This window comes from Arachis hypogaea, chromosome 14 (assembly GCF_003086295.3).
Source record: "Arachis hypogaea cultivar Tifrunner chromosome 14, arahy.Tifrunner.gnm2.J5K5, whole genome shotgun sequence".
Lineage (NCBI taxonomy): Eukaryota > Viridiplantae > Streptophyta > Magnoliopsida > Fabales > Fabaceae > Arachis > Arachis hypogaea.
Window position 1 is genome coordinate 89,955,691 of NC_092049.1, and position 20,233 is coordinate 89,975,923.

At 35.2% G+C, this 20,233-nt stretch overlaps 2 protein-coding genes and 1 non-coding gene across 3 annotated transcripts in view; 2 read left to right on the forward strand and 1 right to left on the reverse strand.

Moving 5' to 3' along the window:
* Nucleotides 1-9,353, forward strand: part of LOC140178625 (uncharacterized) — a 48,703-nt gene extending 39,350 nt beyond the window's left edge. The window contains exons 6-8 of the mRNA XM_072215827.1: nucleotides 7,046-7,124; nucleotides 7,215-7,657; nucleotides 7,924-9,353. Of these exons, the coding sequence (XP_072071928.1) occupies nucleotides 7,046-7,124; nucleotides 7,215-7,657; nucleotides 7,924-9,353 (1,952 nt within the window). The remainder of the gene's footprint in view (nucleotides 1-7,045; nucleotides 7,125-7,214; nucleotides 7,658-7,923) is intronic.
* On the reverse strand, nucleotides 1,491-1,598 carry LOC112745461 (small nucleolar RNA R71). The gene has a single exon (XR_003173389.1). It is a non-coding gene; the product is annotated as a small nucleolar RNA R71 (small nucleolar RNA).
* Nucleotides 9,354-10,386: 1,033 nt separating the features above from the next.
* On the forward strand, nucleotides 10,387-19,452 carry LOC140178626 (uncharacterized). Its single transcript, XM_072215828.1, has 13 exons — nucleotides 10,387-10,539; nucleotides 10,697-10,964; nucleotides 11,084-11,180; nucleotides 11,275-11,293; nucleotides 11,953-12,107; nucleotides 12,240-12,369; nucleotides 12,775-12,948; nucleotides 13,436-13,552; nucleotides 18,188-18,376; nucleotides 18,520-18,642; nucleotides 18,765-18,821; nucleotides 18,958-19,098; nucleotides 19,432-19,452. Exons 1-13 carry the CDS (start codon nucleotides 10,387-10,389, stop codon nucleotides 19,450-19,452), a joined length of 1,644 nt encoding a protein of 547 aa, XP_072071929.1.
* The last annotated feature ends 781 nt before the right edge of the window (nucleotides 19,453-20,233 follow it).

Here is a 20,233-nt window from a genome sequence, read left to right on the forward strand (position 1 = left end):
TTTCATGTTTTTCATAAAAATTCAAAAATCAAAAAAAATATCTTTCCCTTTTTCTCTCATCAAATTCGAAAATTTGAGTTGACTTTTTCAAAAATTTTTAAAATCAAATTGTTTCTCATGAGTCAAATCAAATTTTCAATTTGAAAATCTTATCTTTTTCAAAATCTTTTTCAAAATCAAATCTTTTTCAAAATTCTTAGTTATTTTCGAAAAATTCCAAAAATATTTTTCAAAAATCTTTTTCTTATTTTATATCATAATTTTCAAAATAACATAACAATCAATGTTTTGATTCAAAAATTTCAAGTTTGTTACTTACTTGTTAAGAAAGATTCAAACTTTAAGTTCTAGAATCATATCTTGTGATTTCTTGTGAATCAAGTCATTAATTGTGATTTTAAAAATCAAATCTTTTCAAAACTAATTTCTATCATATCTTTTCAAAAATATCTTCCTATCTTATCTTTTCCAAAAATATCTTCTCAAAATATCTTTCTAACTTCCTAACTTCTGATCTTTTCAAAATTTGTTTCAACTAACTAACTAACTTGTTGTTTGTTTCTTAACTTTTTCAAAACTACCTAACTAACCTCTCTCCTCTCTCAATTTTCGAAAATATCTTCCCTCTTTTTCAAAAATTTCTTTTTATTAACTAATTATTTTTATTTTTTATTTTTATTAAAAAAATTCGAAAAAAAAATACTAACTAATTTTCAAAAACCATTTTCAAAATCACTAACTCTTTTCAAATAATTTTCGAAAATTATTCCTCCCCCATCTCATTCTATTTATTCATTCATATCCTAACATCTCATCTCACATTCCAATCCTCACAGTTGTCTTCTTCTTTACATCATATTCTTTATCTCCCCTCTTCTTCTACTTACAAGGGATCCTATACTGTGGTATAAAGGATCTCTATTATTATTATTATTTTTCTGGCCATTCTTCTTTGTCATATGAGCAGGAGCAAGATAAGAACATTCTTGTGGAAGCAATCCAGAACCTGAAAGGACTCTGAAGAGAAAATTAAGAGAAGCTAAAATACAACAATCCAGAGATAACCTTTCAGAAATTTTCGAACAGGCAGAGGAGATGGCAGCCGAAAATAATAATAATGCAAGGAGATGCTTGGTGACTTTACTGCACCTAATTCCAATTTACATGGAAGAAGCATCTCCATTCCTGCCATTGGAGCAAACAACTTTGAGCTGAAACCTCAATTAGTTTCTCTGATGCAGCAGAACTGCAAGTTTCATGGACTTCCATCTGAAGATCCTTTTCAGTTCTTGACTGAATTCTTGCAGATATGTGATACTGTTAAGACTAATGGAATAGATCCTGAAGTCTACAGGCTCATGCTTTTCCCTTTTGCTGTAAGAGACAGAGCTAGATTATGGTTGGATTCTCAACCCAAAGACAGCCTGAACTCTTGGGATAAGCTGGTCACGGCTTTCTTAGCCAAGTACTTTCCTCCTCAAAAGCTGAGCAAGCTTAGAGCTGATGTTCAAACCTTCAGACAGAAAGAAGGTGAATCCCTCTATGAAGCTTGGGAAAGATACAAACAGTTGACCAAAAAGTGTCCTTCTGACATGCTTTCAGAATGGACCATCCTGGATATATTCTATGATGGTTTATCTGAGTTATCTAAAATGTCACTGGACACTTCTGCAGGTGGATCCATTCACCTAAAGAAAACGCCTGCAGAAGCTCAAGAACTCATTGACATGGTTGCTAATAACCAGTTCATGTACACTTCTGAAAGGAATCCTGTGATCAATGGGACGCCTATGAAGAAGGGAGTTCTTGAAGTTGATACTCTGAATGCCATATTGGCTCAGAATAAAATATTGACTCAGCAAGTCAATATGATCTCTCAGAGTCTGCATGGAATGCAAGCTGCATCCAACAGTACTCAAGAGCATCTTCTGAAGAAGAAGCTTATGATCCTGAGAACCCTGCAATAGCAGAGGTAAATTACTTAGGTGAACCTTATGGAAACACCTATAACTCAACATGGAGAAATCATCCAAATTTCTCATGGAAGGATCAAAAGTCCCAACAAGGCTTTAATAATGGTGGAAGAAACAGGTTTAACAATAATAAACCTTTTCCATCATCCACTCAGCAACAGACAGAGAACACTGAACAAAATGCTTCTAATTTAGCAAATCTAGTCTCTGATCTATCCAAGGCCACTGTGAGTTTCATGAATGAAACAAGGTCTTCCATTAGAAATCTGGAAGCACAAGTGGGCCAGCTGAGTAAAAGGATCACTGAAATCCCTCCTAGTACTCTCCCAAGCAATACAGAAGAGAATCCAAAAGGAGAGTGCAAGGCCATTGACATAAGCGCCACGGCCGAACCTGTAAGGGAAGGAGAGGACGTGAATTCCAAGGAGGAAGACCTCCTGGGACGTCTAGTGATCAATAAGGAGCTTCCCTCTGAGGAACCAAAGGACTCTGAGGCTCATCTAGAGACCATAGAGATTCCATTGAACCTCCTTATGCCCTTCATGAGCTCTGATGAGTATTCCTCTTCTGAAGAGAATGAGGATGTTACTGAAGAGCAAACTGCCAAGTTTCTTGGTGCAATCATGAAGCTGAATGCCAAATTATTTGGCATTGATGCTTGGGAAGTTGAACCTCCCTTGTTCATCAATGAACTAAGTGATCTGGATCAACTGACATTGCCTCAGAAGAGACAGGATCCTGGAAAGTTCATAATACCCTGTACCATAGGCACCATGATCTTTAAGGCTCTGTGTGACCTTGGTTCAGGAATAAACCTCATGCCCCTCTCTGTAATAGAGAAACTGGGAATCTATGGGGTGCAAGCTGCTAAAATCTCACTAGAGATGGCAGACAGCTCAAGAAAACAGGCTTATGGACAAGTAGAGGATGTATTAGTAAAGGTTGAGGGCCTTTACATCCCTGCTGATTTCATAGTCCTGGATACTGGAAAGGAAGAGGATGAATCCATCATCCTAGGAAGACCTTTCCTGGCCACAGCAAGAGCTGTGATTGATGTTGACAGAGGTGAAATAGTCCTTCAATGGAATGAGAACTCCCTTGTGTTTAAAACTCAAGGATCTCCCTCTGCAACCATGGAGAGGAAGCAGAAAAAGCTTCTCTCAAAGCAGAGTCAACCAGAGCCCCCACAGTCAAACTCTAAGTTTGGTGTTGGGAGGCCACAACCAAACTCTAAGTTTGGTGTTGAACTCCCATATCCAAACTCTAAGTTTGGTGTTGGAGAGTCTCAACAACGCTCTGCACATCTGTGAGGCTCAATGAGAGCTCACTGTCAAGCTATTGACATTAAAGAAGCGCTTGTTGGAAGGCAACCCAATGTTTATCTAATTCTTATTTTTATTGTTTTTCATGTTTTCTTAGGTTCATGATCATGTGGAGTCACAAAATAAATATAAAAATTGAAAACGGAATCAAAAACAGAAGAAGAAAAATCACACCTTGGAGGAGCATCTGTCTGGCGTTCAAACGCCAGAACAGAGCATAGTTCTGGCGCTGAACGCCCAGAATGGGAGCATCCTGGCGCTGAACGCCCAGAACAAGCATGGTTCTGGCGTTCAACGCCAGAAATGGCAGCAAAGGGGCGTTGAACGCCCAAAATGGGCACCAACCTGGCGCTGAACGCCCAGAGTTGTGTGCAAGGGCATTTTACATGCCTAATTTGGTGCAGGGATGTAAATGCCTTGACACCTCAGGATCTGTGGACCCCACAGGATCACCTCAGGATCTGTGAACCCCACAGGATCTCCACCTTACCTCCTCATAATCCTAGTTTTTTTTCCACATCTTCTTCTTCATCTATTCCTTCTCCTTTTGCTCGAGGGCGAGCAACATTCTAAGTTTGGTGTGGTAAAACAATTATGTAAAGGATCTATAGCTCAGTGGTAGAACATGTGGCTGCAAATCAAGAGATCCCTGAGATACCTCAGGAGATGTACCTCCCTCCACATAATTATTAGAAGCAACTGAGGATAGAAATCCCAAAAAAAAAAAATCACTAGGAATCACGCCGCAAAGGCAAGGAAGAGACATAGAAGAGCCCAAGAACATCATTGAAATGCCATCATCACTAAGGTGGATTCATTCCTTGCTCTTACTTTCTCTGTTTTTCGTTTTCTATGTTATGTGCTTATCTATGTTTGTGTCTTCATTACATGATCATTAGTAGTTAGTAACTCTGTCTTAAAGTTATGAATGTCCTATGAATCCATCACCTCTCTTAAAATAAAAACTGTTTTAATTCAAAAGAACAAGAAGTACATGAGTTTTGAATTTATCCTTGAACTTAGTTTAATTATATTGATGTGGTGATAATGCTTCTTGTTTTCTGAATGTATGCTTGAACAGTGCATATGTCTTTTGAAGTTGTTGTTTAAGAATGTTAAATATGTTGGCTCTTGAAAGAATGATGACTAGGAGACATGTTATTTGATAATCTGAAAAATCATAAAAATGATTCTTGAAGCAAGAAAAAGCAGCAAAGAACAAAACTTGCAGAAAAAAAAAAGGGGCCGAAAAAAAAATAGAAAAAAAAAATAGAAAGAAAAAGAAAAAAGCAAGCAGAAAAAGCCAATAACCCTTAAAACCAAAAGGCAAGGGCAAATAAAAAGGATCCCAAGGCTTTGAGCATCAGTGGATAGGAGGGCCTAAAGGAATAAAATCCTGGTCTAAGCGGCTAAACCAAGCTGTCCCTAACCATGTGCTTGTGGCGTGTAGGTGTCAAGTGAAAACTTGAGACTGAGCGGTTAAAGTCAAGGTCCAAAGCAAAAGAAGAGTGTGCTTAAGAACCCTGGACACCTCTAATTGGGGACTTTAGCAAGGCTGAGTCACAATCTGAAAAGGTTCACCCAATTATGTGTCTGTGGCATTTATGTATCTGGTGGTAATACTGGAAAACAAAGTGCTTAGGGCCACGGCCAAGACTCATAAAATAGCTGTGTTCAAGAATCATCATACTGAACTAGGAGAATCAATAACACTATCTGAACTCTGAGTTCCTATAGATGCCAATCATTCTGAACCTCAATGGATAAAGTGAGATGCCAAAACTATTCAAGAGGCAAAAAGCTATAAGTCCCGCTCATATGATTGAAGCTCTGTTTCATTGATAGTTTGGAATTTATAGTATATTCTCTTCTTTTTATCCTATTTGATTTTTAGTTGCTTGGGGACAAGCAACAATTTAAGTTTGGTGTTGTGATGAGCGGATAATTTATACGCTTTTTGACATTGTTTTTAGTATGTTTTTAGTAGGATCTAGTTACCTTTAGGGATGTTTTCATTAGTTTTTATGTTAAATTCACATTTCTGGACTTTACTATGAGTTTGTGTGTTTTTCTGTGATTTCAGGTATTTTCTGGCTGAAATTGAGGGACTTGAGCAGAAATCAGATTCAGAGGTTGAAAAAGGACTGCTGATGCTGTTGGATTCTGACCTCCCTGCACTCAAAGTGGATTTTCTGGAGCTACAGAACTCGAAATGGCGCGCTTCTAATTGCGTTGGAAAGTAGACATCCAGGGCTTTCCAGAAATATATAATAGTCCATACTTTGGCCAAGAATAGACAACGCAAACTGGCGTTCAACGCCAGCCTTCTGCCCAAATTTGGCGTCCAGCGCCAGAAAAGGATCCAAAACCAGAGTTGAACGCCCAAACTGGCACAGAAACTGGCGTTCAACTCCACAAATGGCCTCTGCACGTGCTACACTTAAGCTCAGCCCAAACACACACCAAGTGGGCCCCGGAAGTGGATTTATGCATCAATTACTTACTCATGTAAACCCTAGTGACTAGTTTATTATAAATAGGACCTTTTACTATTGTATTAGGCATCTTTGATCAGTTGTATGCTATCTTAGATCACGTTTAGGGGGCTGGCCTTCTCGGCCATGCCTGGACCTTTCACTTATGTATTTTCATACGGTAGAGTTTCTACACTCCATAGGTTAAGGTGTGGAGCTCTGCTGTTCCTCAAAGATTAATGCAAAGTACTACTGTTTTCTATTCAATTCTTCTTATTTCTCTTCTAAGATATCCATTCGCACCCAATAACGTGATGAAGGTGATGATTATGTGTGACGCTCATCATCCTTCTCCCTTATGAACGCGTGCCTGACAAACACTTCTGTTCTACATGAAATAAGCTAGAATGAGTATCTCTTAGATCTCCTAACCAGAATCTTCGTGGCGTAAGCTAGAATGATGGCGGCATTCAAGAGAATCCGGAAGGTCTAAACCTTGTCTGTGGTATTCCGAGTAGGATTCAATGATTGAATGACTGTGACGAGCTCCGAACTCGCGATTGCAGGGCGTTAGTAACAGACGCAAAAGGATAGTAAATCCTATTCCAGCATGATCGAGAACCGACAGATGAATAGCCGTGCCGTGACAGGGTGCGTGAGCATATTATTCACTGAGAGGATAAGATGAAGCCATTGACAAGGGTGATGCCTCCAGACGATTAGCCGTGCCGTGACAGGGCATTGGATCATTTTCCCGTGAGATGACCGAAAGTAGCCATTGACAGTGGTGATGTATCACATAAAGCCAGTCATGGAAAGGAGTAAGACTGATTGGATGAAGATAGTAGGAAAGCAGAGGTTCAGAGGAACGAAAAGCATCTCCATTCGCTTATCTGAAATTCCTACCAATGATTTACATAAGTACCTCTATCCCTATTCTTTTATTTATTATTCGAAAACTCCATAATTATTTTATATCCGCCTAACTGAGATTTACAAGGTGACCATAGCTTGCTTCATACCAACAATCTCCGTGGGATTCGACCCTTACTCACGTAAGGTATTACTTGGATGACCCAGTGCACTTGCTGGTTAGTTGAACGGAGTTGTGTCCACACATAGAGCCACAATGAGGATTCAATACAATTATATATTGTTAATCTTACACAAGTACAAAGAACATGGAACACAATTTCGTGCATCAGTGCTCACATCAATTTGGAGTTTTGCAATAAGTCAAATGTGATTAAATATTTATTCAAATATGTCAACAAAGGTCCTGATCGTGTTACAGCCACAATTAGCAATGTTCATGTTGGGAACCAAAATACTCGTGTTCTTGATGAAATTAAAGAGTATTTTGATTGTCGATATCTATCTCCGTGTGAGTCTATATGGAGAATTTTTGCTTATGATATTCATCATAGATGACCATCTGTTCAAAGGTTAACTTTTCATTTGCCAAACCAGCAACATATTATCTTTGATGATCGTGACACTATAAGTTCTATTCTTGTGAGGAATAAGGATTTGGTTACCATGTTTATAGCTTGGATGTTAGCAAATAGGGTCTATCCTGAAGGAAAAGATTTGACGTATGTTGAGTTCCCACGGCATTTTGTTTATGTTGTTGATAATAGGGAATGGAAACCAAGACAAAGAGGATTTTCAATCGGTAGATTGAGTTTTGTTCCCCCAACTGCGGGTGAATTGTTTTATATGCGTTTGTTATTAAATGTACAAAGAGGGTGTACTAGCTTTAAGAGCATTAGAACAGTTAATGGGACTACTTATGATACATTTCAAGAAGCATATTTTGCATTAGGATTGTTGACTGATGATAATGAGTTTGTTGAAGCTATTAAAGAAGCTGCTCTGTTAGGAACAGGCTTGCAACTCAGACGATTATTTGTAACATTATTATTGTCAGCTTCAATCAGTAGACCTTTGTCTGTTTGGAATCAAACTTGGGTGTATTTATCTGATGACATTCTTTATCATAGAAGGATTCAGCTATAATATCCAGGTAGTTTTTAAAAGAAACGAATTTACTTTATTTGTTACAATTATTTTCATACATGTTAAACAACATAATTTCTCATTGGAACTATTTCTTTGTTTTTGTAACTTTTACTTTTTTCTTTTTTCTGATAGCGTTAACAGTGACACCTGAGGAGTTACAAACCTTTTGTTTGATTGAGATCGAGAAACTTTTGCAAAATAATGGCAAATCTTTGAAAGATTATGCTGGGATGCCGCTACCTAATGTGGGTCTGATTTCTACTTTTTCTAATTCTATGGTTGTGCGTGAAATGCAATATGATGTATCAGAGATGTTGGCTCAGCATGATGATTATTTTGCTCAACTTACAGCTGAACAAGAGAGTATATACCATGCCATTATTAGTCGTGTTTGCAACAAAGAACATGGTTTCTTCTTTGTATATGGTTTTGGTGGAATAGGTAAAACTTTTCTCTATAAAACATTGTCAACTAAGTTGCAATCTGAGAGAAAAATTGTTATCAATGTTACTTCTAGTGGTATTGCTTCTTTGTTGCTGCCGGGTGGAAAAACTGCACATTCAATGTTTAATATCCCTATTGAATTAAATGAAGAATCTGTTTGTAGAATTAGAGTTAATTCGCAAAAGGCAGATTTAATTCGTCAAGCAGATCTAATCATTTGGGATGAAGCTCCAATGACAAACAAGTTAGCTTTTGAGGCTGTTGATAGAACATTTCGAGATCTGATGAAAGTTACTTCTATTTCTAATCAAAACTTGCCTTTTGGAGGTAAAGTTATTGTTTTAGGAGGAGATTTCAGACAAGTTTTACCCGTTATACCAAAAGCCTCTCGTGCTGAGATTGTTATGGCTTCAATTAATTCTTCATATTTATGGAAGCATTGTGAAGTTTTTAATTTAACTAGGAATATGCGTTTAGAAAGTGCAGCTCAAAATTCAGACATGAATGAATTAAGATTATTCTCAGAGTGGATTCTTCAAGTTGGAGAAGGTAAATGTGGTACAAGGATTGATGATAGAGTCTTTGTTAAAATTGCTTCAGAGTTGTTAATTCCTATCACTGATGATCCAATTATTGATATTGTTTCAGTCATATATCCTAATCTTTCTGAAAATTTGAATAATTCAACATATTTTCAAGATAGGGCTATTCTCGCTGCAACTATTGAAATTGTTGAGGAGATCAATGATCATATTGTGAATTTACTACCAGGTGAGATGAAAGAGTATTTGAGTTCAGATTGTATATGTGGTACCGATGCTAATGTTGACATTGATCTTAATTGGATTAATGTTGAGTTTCTAAATCAAATAAAATGTTCAGGATTGCCAAATCATTCTCTAAAGTTGAAAGTAGGTGCTCCTGTTATTTTATTGAGAAACATTGATCCAGCAGGTGGTTTATGTAATGGAACTCGACTTATTGTGCATAGTCTAGGAAGAAATGTAATTACTGCAGATATTGTTTCTGGAAGTAACGTCGGTGATAGAGTTTTCATTTCTCGAATGAATTTGATTCCAAGTGATTCTGGGTTACCTTTTAAGTTTCAACATCGGTAGTTTCCTTTATTGCTTTGCTTTGCTATGACAATTAACAAAAGTCAAGGACAAACTTTATCAACCGTTGGGTTATTCTTACGTCGTCCTGTGTTTTCTCATGGTCAATTGTATGTTGCTATATCACGTGTTAAGTATAAAAGGGGATTGAAGATACTCTTATGTGATGAAAATAGACCTGAAAACGACTTGACTGAAAATATAGTATTTACAGAAGTTTTCAACAAAATTTTTGGTCTGTTTATTTATTTGTTATAGATTATAATGTATGAATAGTTATTAAATTTTATTATTCTTAAGTTATATATTTCCTGCACTTTTCTATTTTAATATAAGAAAGGAGGGTCCAAAATATTAAGTATTATTCGACTCTTTAATATACTAAGTTATATACTTTATTTTTATTATTAACTAATAATTTTCAATTCAGTTTTTTCAGTTTAGTTCTATCTTAAAAAAAATAAAAATTTTAGTGAACCAATTTAATTTAGCATATAATTTGGCATATATTATTTGGCATATAATTTCTTTCATTTTAAAGCATCTTATATTGAGGCTGATCATTTTTTATATTTATTTTTGGTTTAATTTTTTTAAAGTTGTTAAGTGAAGAGTTTCTTTTATAATTTATTTTTGTTATTAACTTTTTAATTTTCAATTTAATTTCTTCAAGTTAGTTCTTGCTTGAAAAAAAAGGCTTTAACATACCAAATTTTTTTGTTAACTTTTTATTTAATTTGTCAAAACAATTTTTTTTATTAACTATTAGTATAACATACAGAGTTGGTATTTTTTGCAGGTTAGTGGGTGAATTATACGTGAAGTTTTTGATTCTTTCCCAATAAGGGAAAGTCAAGTCTTGTCATACCCTAAGCAAACTTATAGCAGAAGCTTTTCATATATATATATATATATATATATATATATATATATATATGTAGCAAGAGAGTCAGAAAATTGCCAACTTAAGTTCATCCCTGCTTTGCTCTTCATTTTTATTTCACTTCTTCAGCATTGTGAGAGAACATTAAAGAAGATGCATACTTTATTTGATCCAATCAAGTGCATTACGCCTTGGAGAGAAACATGGAGGTTGAGAGTGAAAGTTGTTAGACTTTGGTTTCATGGAAACTCAGTACTAGAAGAAAATGATGATGGGTTGCTGCACCTTATACTGATAGACCAGAATGTGAGTTATAATATTATCTTCTTATTTTCATTTTTACAGTAATTTTAGCGCTTTTTTTTTCCATATTCATGGAAAAAAAATGTGTTTGGTTTTTTTCAACTTTTAAACACCATTGAATGTGTTTAATTTTTTTCACTCTTTTTATTTATTAAAACAGCTGGATAAGATTGAAGCTATCATCAAAGAATGTTTCATATCAGATGTCGTTGATGTGTTGGATCAGGGAAGCGTTTACATCATGACAAATTTTTCTATTGTTCCAAATATTGGGTCCAACAGGGTAACTCAGCATCGTTTCAAGTTGCTATTTCAAGAAGAAACTACTATCACCCCAGGAGTTCCTTTTTCGACTTTAAATGATGGTTTCAGTTTCTGTCCAATATCTGAAATACTAGAAAAAAGAGGTGACTCTGACTATTTAATAGGTATGTAATTAGATTAGAATTTTTGTATTTCTAACTAATTGTAATCTGTTTCTTTAGTATTCCTTCTCAAATGGTTATTCTATTTATAATATATTTGTTTTTTTAATTTTTTTTTCTAGATTTTGTTGGAGTTATCACTGGTGTGCGTCCAGATAAAGAAATTAATTATTGTGGAAAAATTATTAAAGATGTCATCTTGGAGCTTTATGCTGATGGGTATTTTATCATGAGATCTAAATTTTTAATTGTTTTATTTTTTAATGTTATTTTAATATGTTAATTGTAATGCCTTTGAACTTTATGTTTATAGGAAGAAGATTCAGTGCAATGTGTTTGGAAAAAGTTGTGAATGTTTGGAGTTTTCTATGCTAACTAAATTTCAGAGACCTCCTATAATTATTCTACAATCTTTTAAAATCAAAGTTTATGGAGGTTTGGAATTTCATTTAATTTATCTATTGTTAAATCATGTGATTATCAGAAATTAACAATCTAATATTGTGCCTTTTTTTCCTTTAATTTTGGTCTTTACCGATACATTTTGTTGTGTTATGTATTATTCAGATTGAGTTTCTTTGCAAAATGTATTAAATATATCGAATATCCTTATCAACCCTGATTTGCAAGAAACTGTGCATTTTCTTGAAAGGTTAGTTGTAAGCATAATTTTTTTATGAATTTCCGTTTGGTCTTTTTAGGTAATTGAAAATTTGTAATTGCCTCTTCATTTTTTACATCTGCAGAATGAATGTAGCAAGTTGTCATTTTAATATGTTTACAAAGAATGAGCATGGTTCTTTAGTTTCGAACATTGATGATGATTCCTTGAATTGAAGATGCATTCGCACAATTCAAATGATTCAAGAGAGTACTGAGGTCGTGTTTTATTTTTCTGTATGCACCATATAATGTTAATGCAATCTTTTTAAATGAATGTAAGTTCTTTGCACACTTAAAAGGTTTTTTTTGTGGTTTTTATTATTTGCAGGATGGTTTATTCTTTGTTGTAGCTAAAGTAAAAGAAATCTTTGGTGGTGCTAATTGGTGGCTGTTTTCATGTGTCTGTGGACATAGTCTTGATCAAGTGGATAATGTATTCCATTGCCAAGTTTGTGACAAAGATGTTGATAATGCTATTGCAAAGTAATTATTTTTAGAAGTTAAAATATATCATTTCTTTCTTCGTTGATTTGATTTTCTATTATCAATTCAAATTTCTTTTTTTCTCTTATATTAGTGATATTTTTTTTAATTTTTAAAAATTTATCTTTACAGGTATAGAGTTAGGATTGTTGTTGAAGATAGAAATGCAACTGCTGTCTTTGTTCTTATGGATTCTGCTGCAACTAAATTATTTGGAAAGACATGTTCTTCTGCATTGATGGATCATGAGAAAGAACTGAATGTGATTTAGATTCATTTTGTTTTTAAATATTATTTCTGTCTTTGTTCTCATTCATCATTTATTTGTTAACTCTTTTTCTAAAAATATTCCAGGATTTCAGTTATGCATTGTATCCTACTTTTTTTTATCTTTTTATTGGGAAAGAGCTAATTTTCAAAATTTCCTGCAAAAAAGTAAGCAACGAGCCATACACGGGGACATTCAAAGTTATTTCAATCTTGAATGACAATCTACCACATGTAGAATTGAAGCTTGATCCAAATATAAATGTATGTTTAAATTGTTTTGTTGATTTTATATCACATCTTTTATATATATTAATTTTTTCACTTTCCCAAACTAAACTTAGTTGTTATTCAAGGTTATATTCATCTATTGAGTATAACATTTTGATTTATAATGTAGAATGGTATTCAAGCACCTATCTATACTCCCATATGTGAAGATTATCATCACTATGCAGAAGTTGAAAAATATAAAAGTCGAATTGCATGCGATGCTTTTATTCATGCTTGCAATGTTGATGACATGTTGCTTGATCCTTTTGCCGTGCGTTACTGTTGTTCTACTCCAGAGCCAGTATGTAATCATATTTTAGTTTTTTTTATATATTTTTAGGATCAGATTAAGTTTAATTTTCATATGAAGGTTTCTGGAAAATAGTTTTTTTTTTCTCCATTTTGAGTACTTTTTCATTCTTTATTTGCTTCCTTTTGATATTGCCTTACTTATTTGACTTACACAAAAAATCCATGTAGGATGTTTTCTGCTTGGTGCTTGGAAAGATCACATCTATATTAAAGGAGCAAAAATGGTGGTATTTTTCATGTCTTTGTGGTGCAGTTATTTATCCACAGAATGGACAATTTTTTTGTAGTATGTGCCAGCTTGAGTGTGTTGACGCTATTCCAAGGTTTAAAAAAAAATTGGTTGCATTCTTATTATATTAACAAAAATAACTGTGATTACCTTTTTTATTTGCAAAATTCATCGTTTTGCATAGGTCTTTAGTTATTTCAATAATGATTCTTTTCTTTTGAATTTTTTAAAAAGCTATCGGTTAAAGGTGGTGATTTCTCATGCAAGTGGTAGCAATGTATTCATTCTTCATGATCGTGAAGTTAGGCATATTATCAAGAAAGATTGTGGTGATTTGTTGAATGAAAAATCAAATTTCAAAGAGGTTTGTTTATTCCTTTTATTGCTGAATGTAATACCCGGTCTAGCCAAAATTAATTAAATAATAAGTTAAATGGAAGCGAATATGGTTGGAAGATTCGGCAATTGGAATTTGATCATCTAAATATGATATTTAGATTCAGTGAATTTTTCTGAGTCGGATAACATAGTTTTCTGCGTAAAAGCGCACAGTGAAATTTTGACCGGCAGTACTGGCTGAGATCTGTCTGGTACTACAGCTAAGAAAATTGATTATGAGTAAATGAGATTAAGAAATGAGGAATTATAATTAGGGAATGTAGAAATATTTAAAGTGCGATTTAGAGCGCTAATCTTAAAGGTTTTGGCCCAAAATTGGGCCAACGGACAAAAATAAGTGAACCGGGCCTAAGTGGGCCCAAGACCCAACATATATAAACATTATTTATGAGCATTTCAGCTCATTTTACCCTAAAAAGAAGGGTTGGGGCGCTGAAATTGAGAAGAGAGAAGAGAAGAGAGAAAACTTAACTCTATTTGATCTTCAAACCACCATAACTTGAGCTACGGAGCTCCGATTGACGAGCCGTTTGCGGCCACGCATTACTCTTCTCATCCTCTACAATTCTATCTAAGTTTAGTGGTGATTATTTCATTCATCTCTGCCCAGTTTTTGAAATTCCCCACTGTTACACGTTTTTGGGTAGTTAGTGTTGAAATCTTGTGATTTTGGGTATTTAGGGATACTCCAACATGGATTCTAAGTGGGTTCTATCCCTAATTCATATGGGCTGAGGTAAGAAGTGCTCAAACCCTTGTGATTTGTCATTTTTATGAGCCCTAGGTTGATGTATGTATGTGATATTGGTTATGTTAGTGTATTTGGTGATGTTGGTGGACAATTGGGAGATTGGTATTGCTTGAGGAGCTTTGGTAAGGCTTGGAGCTAAGGTTGGTGAAGACTTCCAAAGAAGAGGCTCAATTGGTTTGGCTACAAGAGGTACGGTTTAAGTTTCATTTAAGTACCGTGTATTGTGATGAGAATTCCTAGGCTAGATGCCCCTAGGATTAAGATTGGATTGCGTAAATGGTTGGTGCTAATATGCATAGTTGGTATGTAATGTGAATTAATGATTGGGTTGAGGATTGTGTAGCCTTGTATGCTTGGTGTATTGAGAATTTGATGTATTGGGTAATGAGTATTTATTTGTGGTTTATCCATTTAAATTGTGAAATTGGGCCGGAGGCCGTGAATTTTGGGCCGGAGGCCGGAGAAAGGTAAGAAAGGTAAGTTGATGTGTGCATTGTATGATGACACAAGTGATTGGATGAATTTCAGATAATGAATATATGAATGATTGGGTTGGTTATTGAACAATAAGGTTTGAGGAGTTGAAGTGTGGAATTTGGTAAATTTGGGTGAAATTATATATATGAGGCATGTTTGGTTTTGGTTGAGATATATTATGTGGTCATATATGTGATTATGATTATTGATGCCTTGGTGGTATTATGATGCATTAGAGATATGTATGTTGTGATATATACTTGAGGAGTGATTAAGGTTGATTTGTGGGTGAAACCACATGATAGTGAGTATGATATTGATTATGTATAATGATGGTTGATTGGAAATAGTGTTGTTGAAATTTGGCATGAGGAAGAGTATATGATATGTAAATGTGTTTGAGTTTGAAAAAGTGTCAATGTGTTAGTTGAGGATGGCTTGATGTTGATTTTGGTACATTTTGATTGATTTCAAAAAGGGTTGAAATTGGCATGTTTTGATTGACTTTGGAAAGAGTTGAAAATGGCTTGTTTTGAAAATGGCACTTTGTGGTTTTGTATGAAAACATGGTTTTTTTTTGGCATACTTTGACGAGACATAACCTGGACTACGGATCTCTGTTTTCTGCCGAATCTGTTTAGAAATGAAATTGGATCCGGGATGTCCATGCCGTTCGAAGAACGGGTGAAAAATGATTTAAAATGAGAAAGTTATGACCGTCGGAAGATTGGGGGTTGAATTTGTAAATTTTGCAGCTTTTAACTTAGAAAATTTTTAGCAGAACGAACCGTACGCGCGTAGGCACACTTGGCGCGTGCGCGCCGTTCTTCCAGAAAGCATCATCCACGCGTGCACGTGGTGTGCGCGGGCGCGTCGATGCACAGGACCAATTGCCCAGCCATTTTCCAGAGAGTTGTGCCAGGATTGTGCCAGTTTTATGCCTGGGCGCAAGAGCACCCACGCGTACGCGTGGCTAACGCTTGCGCACCGTTTGGATATTTTTCAACCCGCGCGTTCGCGCATATGGCGCTTGCGCGTCGATGAGTTTTTGGCCATCCACGCGTGCGCGTGGAGTGCGCGTACGCGTGGCCCTGTTTTTATGCCAAAGTTGATTTTTGAGTTTTTAAAGCCAAATCTCATACTTCTAAGCCTCCGATCTCACCTCTTATGTATTAAATCATTATGATATGCCTAGCAATGAGAAAGGAGCTAGGGGATATGGTAACTTGCGAGTAAAACAAGGGGAAAAGTTATGATCAAAGATGATTATATGAGATATGGAGGATGACGGTGGAAGTACTGTGTATGCCATGAGCCGGAGGGCTATATTTATTGATAAATGGCCCGTTCTTGATTGGACCATGAGCCGGATGACTGAGTTATTGCCGGGTTTCGGCAAAGCCATTATTGTTTATGGCTGAGTATAAATGCATATATGATTAATGAATGAATATGTTAAATGGATAATAATGAAAAAATATTGAAATGTGATGTGCGACCCCGGGTAGTTGGCAGTGGCATTGTCCACTTGCTCCGGGTATGAGATGGGAAAGGAGGATTATGATAAACGAGTTTAATCATGGAGTTTTGAATAAATGTGTATTTGTGATACCTGGGTAGTAGCAAGGGTCGTGGTTCGTCCCGCTTGCTCTGGGTCATTGTCTGAGAATTGATAATAATGAAGGGTGATTATGAATAAATGTTTATTTGTGATACTTGGGTAGTAGTAAGGGTTGTGGTTCGTCCCACTTGCTCCAAGTTAATGTTTGAGATTTGGTAACAATGAATGTTGATAATATGAATTGAGATTGAATGAATATATGTTTGAGATACCTGGGCAGTAGCAAGGGTTGTGGTTTGTCCCACTTGCTCCGGGCCAATGCTTGAGATACCTGGGTAGTAGCAAGGGTTGTGGTTCGTCCCACTTGCTCCAGGTCAGAGATTGTGACGCCTGGATAGTAGCGGCAGTAGTGGTGAATCCACTCGCTCCAGGTTGAGCTTTTAAACACCCGCCTGGGTAGTAGCCGCAGTAGTGGTTATTCCACTAGCTCTGAGTTGAGCGGGTAGTAGCAAGGGGGTTGTAGCTCAAATCTAATTGCTCTGCAATGGGTGTTTCTGTCCAATGGTTAGCTACCAGGACATGTCAGGTTGGCTATATAACCGACAGATGATATCATCAGCCATAGGGTAGGTATTCATCATTTGCATATGTTTGAATTGTTTGGGTTTGCCATTTGTCTTGGATTTCTACATCATATATGCCATATTACCTGACTATATGCTACTTGTTCTACTTGTATCATGTTTGTGTATTACTTGCCTGTATTGCTTGTGTTTGTACAACTGAGAGGCCCCTCATGCTGGTGTCGGTGGGTGTGAGGGCTGTTCTTGATGAGATGAATTGATGATGCGATTGCATGATGATGTATTGATATAGAACTGCTGAGGCAGAACAACTGGTGATGGTTTTGCTTATATTCTGAGTCTGATTCGTGGAAGAGTCAGCGAGTTGGGAAACATGTGAAACATGAATTGAATTTAGCACTCCCTTATGACAGTTGCCTATTCATGGATTAGCGAGAACCTAGGATGAATAATTGGTGAAGAAGTTTAGGATGCTTAGTGAGTTTTTGTTGCAGTACATTGAATTTATTTGGCACTTTTACCGTACTGGGAACCCATGGGCCCGGGGTTCTCATTCCGTATATATCTCTTGTTTTTCAGATACAGGTCCAGGTGCTCAGAAGTGAGTTAAGGGTCGTCTGAGAGACGGCGAAGATCTTTATTTCCTCTACTTTATGTTTTGATTAGAATCTCTCCACCTTTGTTTTGGAAAGTTTATATTATGTATTGAACTCTTTGAATTTGCCTATAGAGGCTCTCATGTTTCCTTCGGGAGAGATTAGGATATACTGTTGTCAACTAATTTCATAATGTACCCTAGCCGACCTAAACTTCGCGGGTCGCGACTAGTGGCTATTTACTTATGTTATATATATCTATCTGTTATCTATCTCTTAATCTCCTCTACGCCTTGTCCGTATATCGTTTTCGGCTTCACGGTTTATCTTTTGTTGTCGAAACGTGAAAGATACGTCTTCGCGATTTTATTTCTACTCTTTTCAGGCTTCTCGATTAATACTCCTTTCGAAATTACCTATATTTATTTATTAAAAATCCACCTGAGAGTCGTACCACCGTAATATCATTGACTTATGACTCGAGCATAAGGATTTGAATATTAGGGTGTTACACTGGATTTTCTCATGCATAGAAATGTTACCCTTATTATTTATTTCTCCCTCTCATTCTTACTGGTTAAATTGTTTTTTGTGGCTTACTTTTTCCTGTATTTTTCTTTGAATTATATAGACTATTTATGAGCATAGAGTCCCGCCAACCATGTCTGACTGTTTAATTGGGAAGAAGATGGTTTTAATGATAGATCCTAGACCTGTTGGTTATGAGTATAAGACAACTGTGTATATAGTGCATCGTATTTGTGATGATGTTTCATTGGTCAATCTCTTTGAACGTGCTTCTTCAGTGCATGATAGAAAGGTTTGGTTGCAATGATAACATTTTGCTCATATTCTATCTTGTGCTTTTCAATTTAATTGTGTTCTCATTCTTTATTTCAATTATATTATTGTCCTCTGTTAATCCTATTTAAATTTTTGTAATTCATTCATGTTTTATTCCAGCCAAGTAGTTTTCAAATTGAATTATCGGATTCTGTTCATGGTGCCAAAGTTGTTGGACCTTCAACCTCAAGAAGGTTAATAGCAGATTCATTCCAACCACGAAATCAGAAATTATATGATAAGGTTTAGCTAATTCTTCATTCACTCTCGGTTTAAAAACTCAATTCTTATGTCTCATGGTGTTGTATTTAATTATTTATCATTGTATTATTAATTTTTCTTTTTCTTTCGGTTCATTTATGCAGCAATACTCAATGGATTTTGGTTGCACAACAGAGGCTACAGTTAATATGCAACAAAAGGTTTGCATTAAATTATACTGTTAAATCATTTACTTTAAAGTGATTTCCTTTAGTATTCATTAGCCTTTATTGATGATTTTGTATTTCTTTTGTTCTTATTCTGATGAGTGTTTTGTATTTTGTGATTTTTTTGTAGCCTTGTGAATTCTCTGTTAACCAAGAGGTTAATTCTACTACCAGCGAGATAAATTTGGCACATGAATTTTCTTCTGTTACAACTACAAATCAACTTCAAGATGCTTTTAAATTGTGTATCCAACGTCAATCAGAGTCCAATGTCTGGCATTAAAGTGAAGGATTGGAAAGAGTCTTGCATTTTGTTAGTGTTACATATATTGTACTCAAGTATCTTTCTTGCTATTATGCAATGATGAAGATGTTAGTGTTTAAAGGTTTTCTCAAATTGGTGTAGAATATTAGTAATATGGTGTGAACTTTGTAATGCTTTATGTTTAATTGTTGTTTCATCTTCTTTTGTATGGGTTTCTATATTTGAAGTTAATATTATGCTATTTTAACCATTATGTCTTCACTTTTAATTTATTCTTCAATTTTCTTATAGTATATACATCAGTAATAATACTTTCATAATATTTAATTCATGTAACAGGTTAATCGTGTTTTTGTTTAAGTCTAGAATTAAGATAGCTTTGTATTAACACTTTTTCTTTTTCTTTTTTATTCATTTTGAATAAAAAATATAATTCTGGTATTAAAATATTTTTAAGATTATAGATAGATTAAAATTATAATATGAGATTAATTTATATTTATTTATATCTTCTCTTATAATTCATCACTAAAATTATAATGTTTAATTCATTATTTAAACTTGAATTTGATGTAGTTATTGCACTATACTTTTGTGCAGAGTTAATTATTCAGATTGAGGGGTGTATTTGTAATTGTCTTTGACTTTTTTTTAATTACATTTGTTACATTTGGGTCCAGATTCATTGTATCACTTTTTTACCAAATCTTCAAAGGGGTTTCTTTCTATGAGTCTAAATGTTCAACAAAAACGGAGAAGAAGTTTTGATTAAATAAATTATTGAAATTCCTTTTGGATGGTGAAGTAGATTTAATGCAGTTTTGGAGTGTTCAGAAGAAAACTTCAGCAGTAGGATCTCCTCATTCGGTCTTGCACCATGCCTTCTCCTTTCTCATCTCTTAGCTCTTCTTCTTGCTGGCTCGCGTTGGCACAGTAACATCTCCTCCAGTCATCTCGCAGTTGCAATTTGCCTAAAATGTACTCCAAACTTGGACCAAAATATTTGGCAAAAAATTTCTCAGGTTTGGTTAGTTGTTTTTTCTCTTTTTAAAAGATATATTTTAAACGAAGGTTAGGAATTATGTTGATCATTTATCAAGGGTACGAGAGAAAAAATGAGTTTATTTCTTTCTTTATTAGT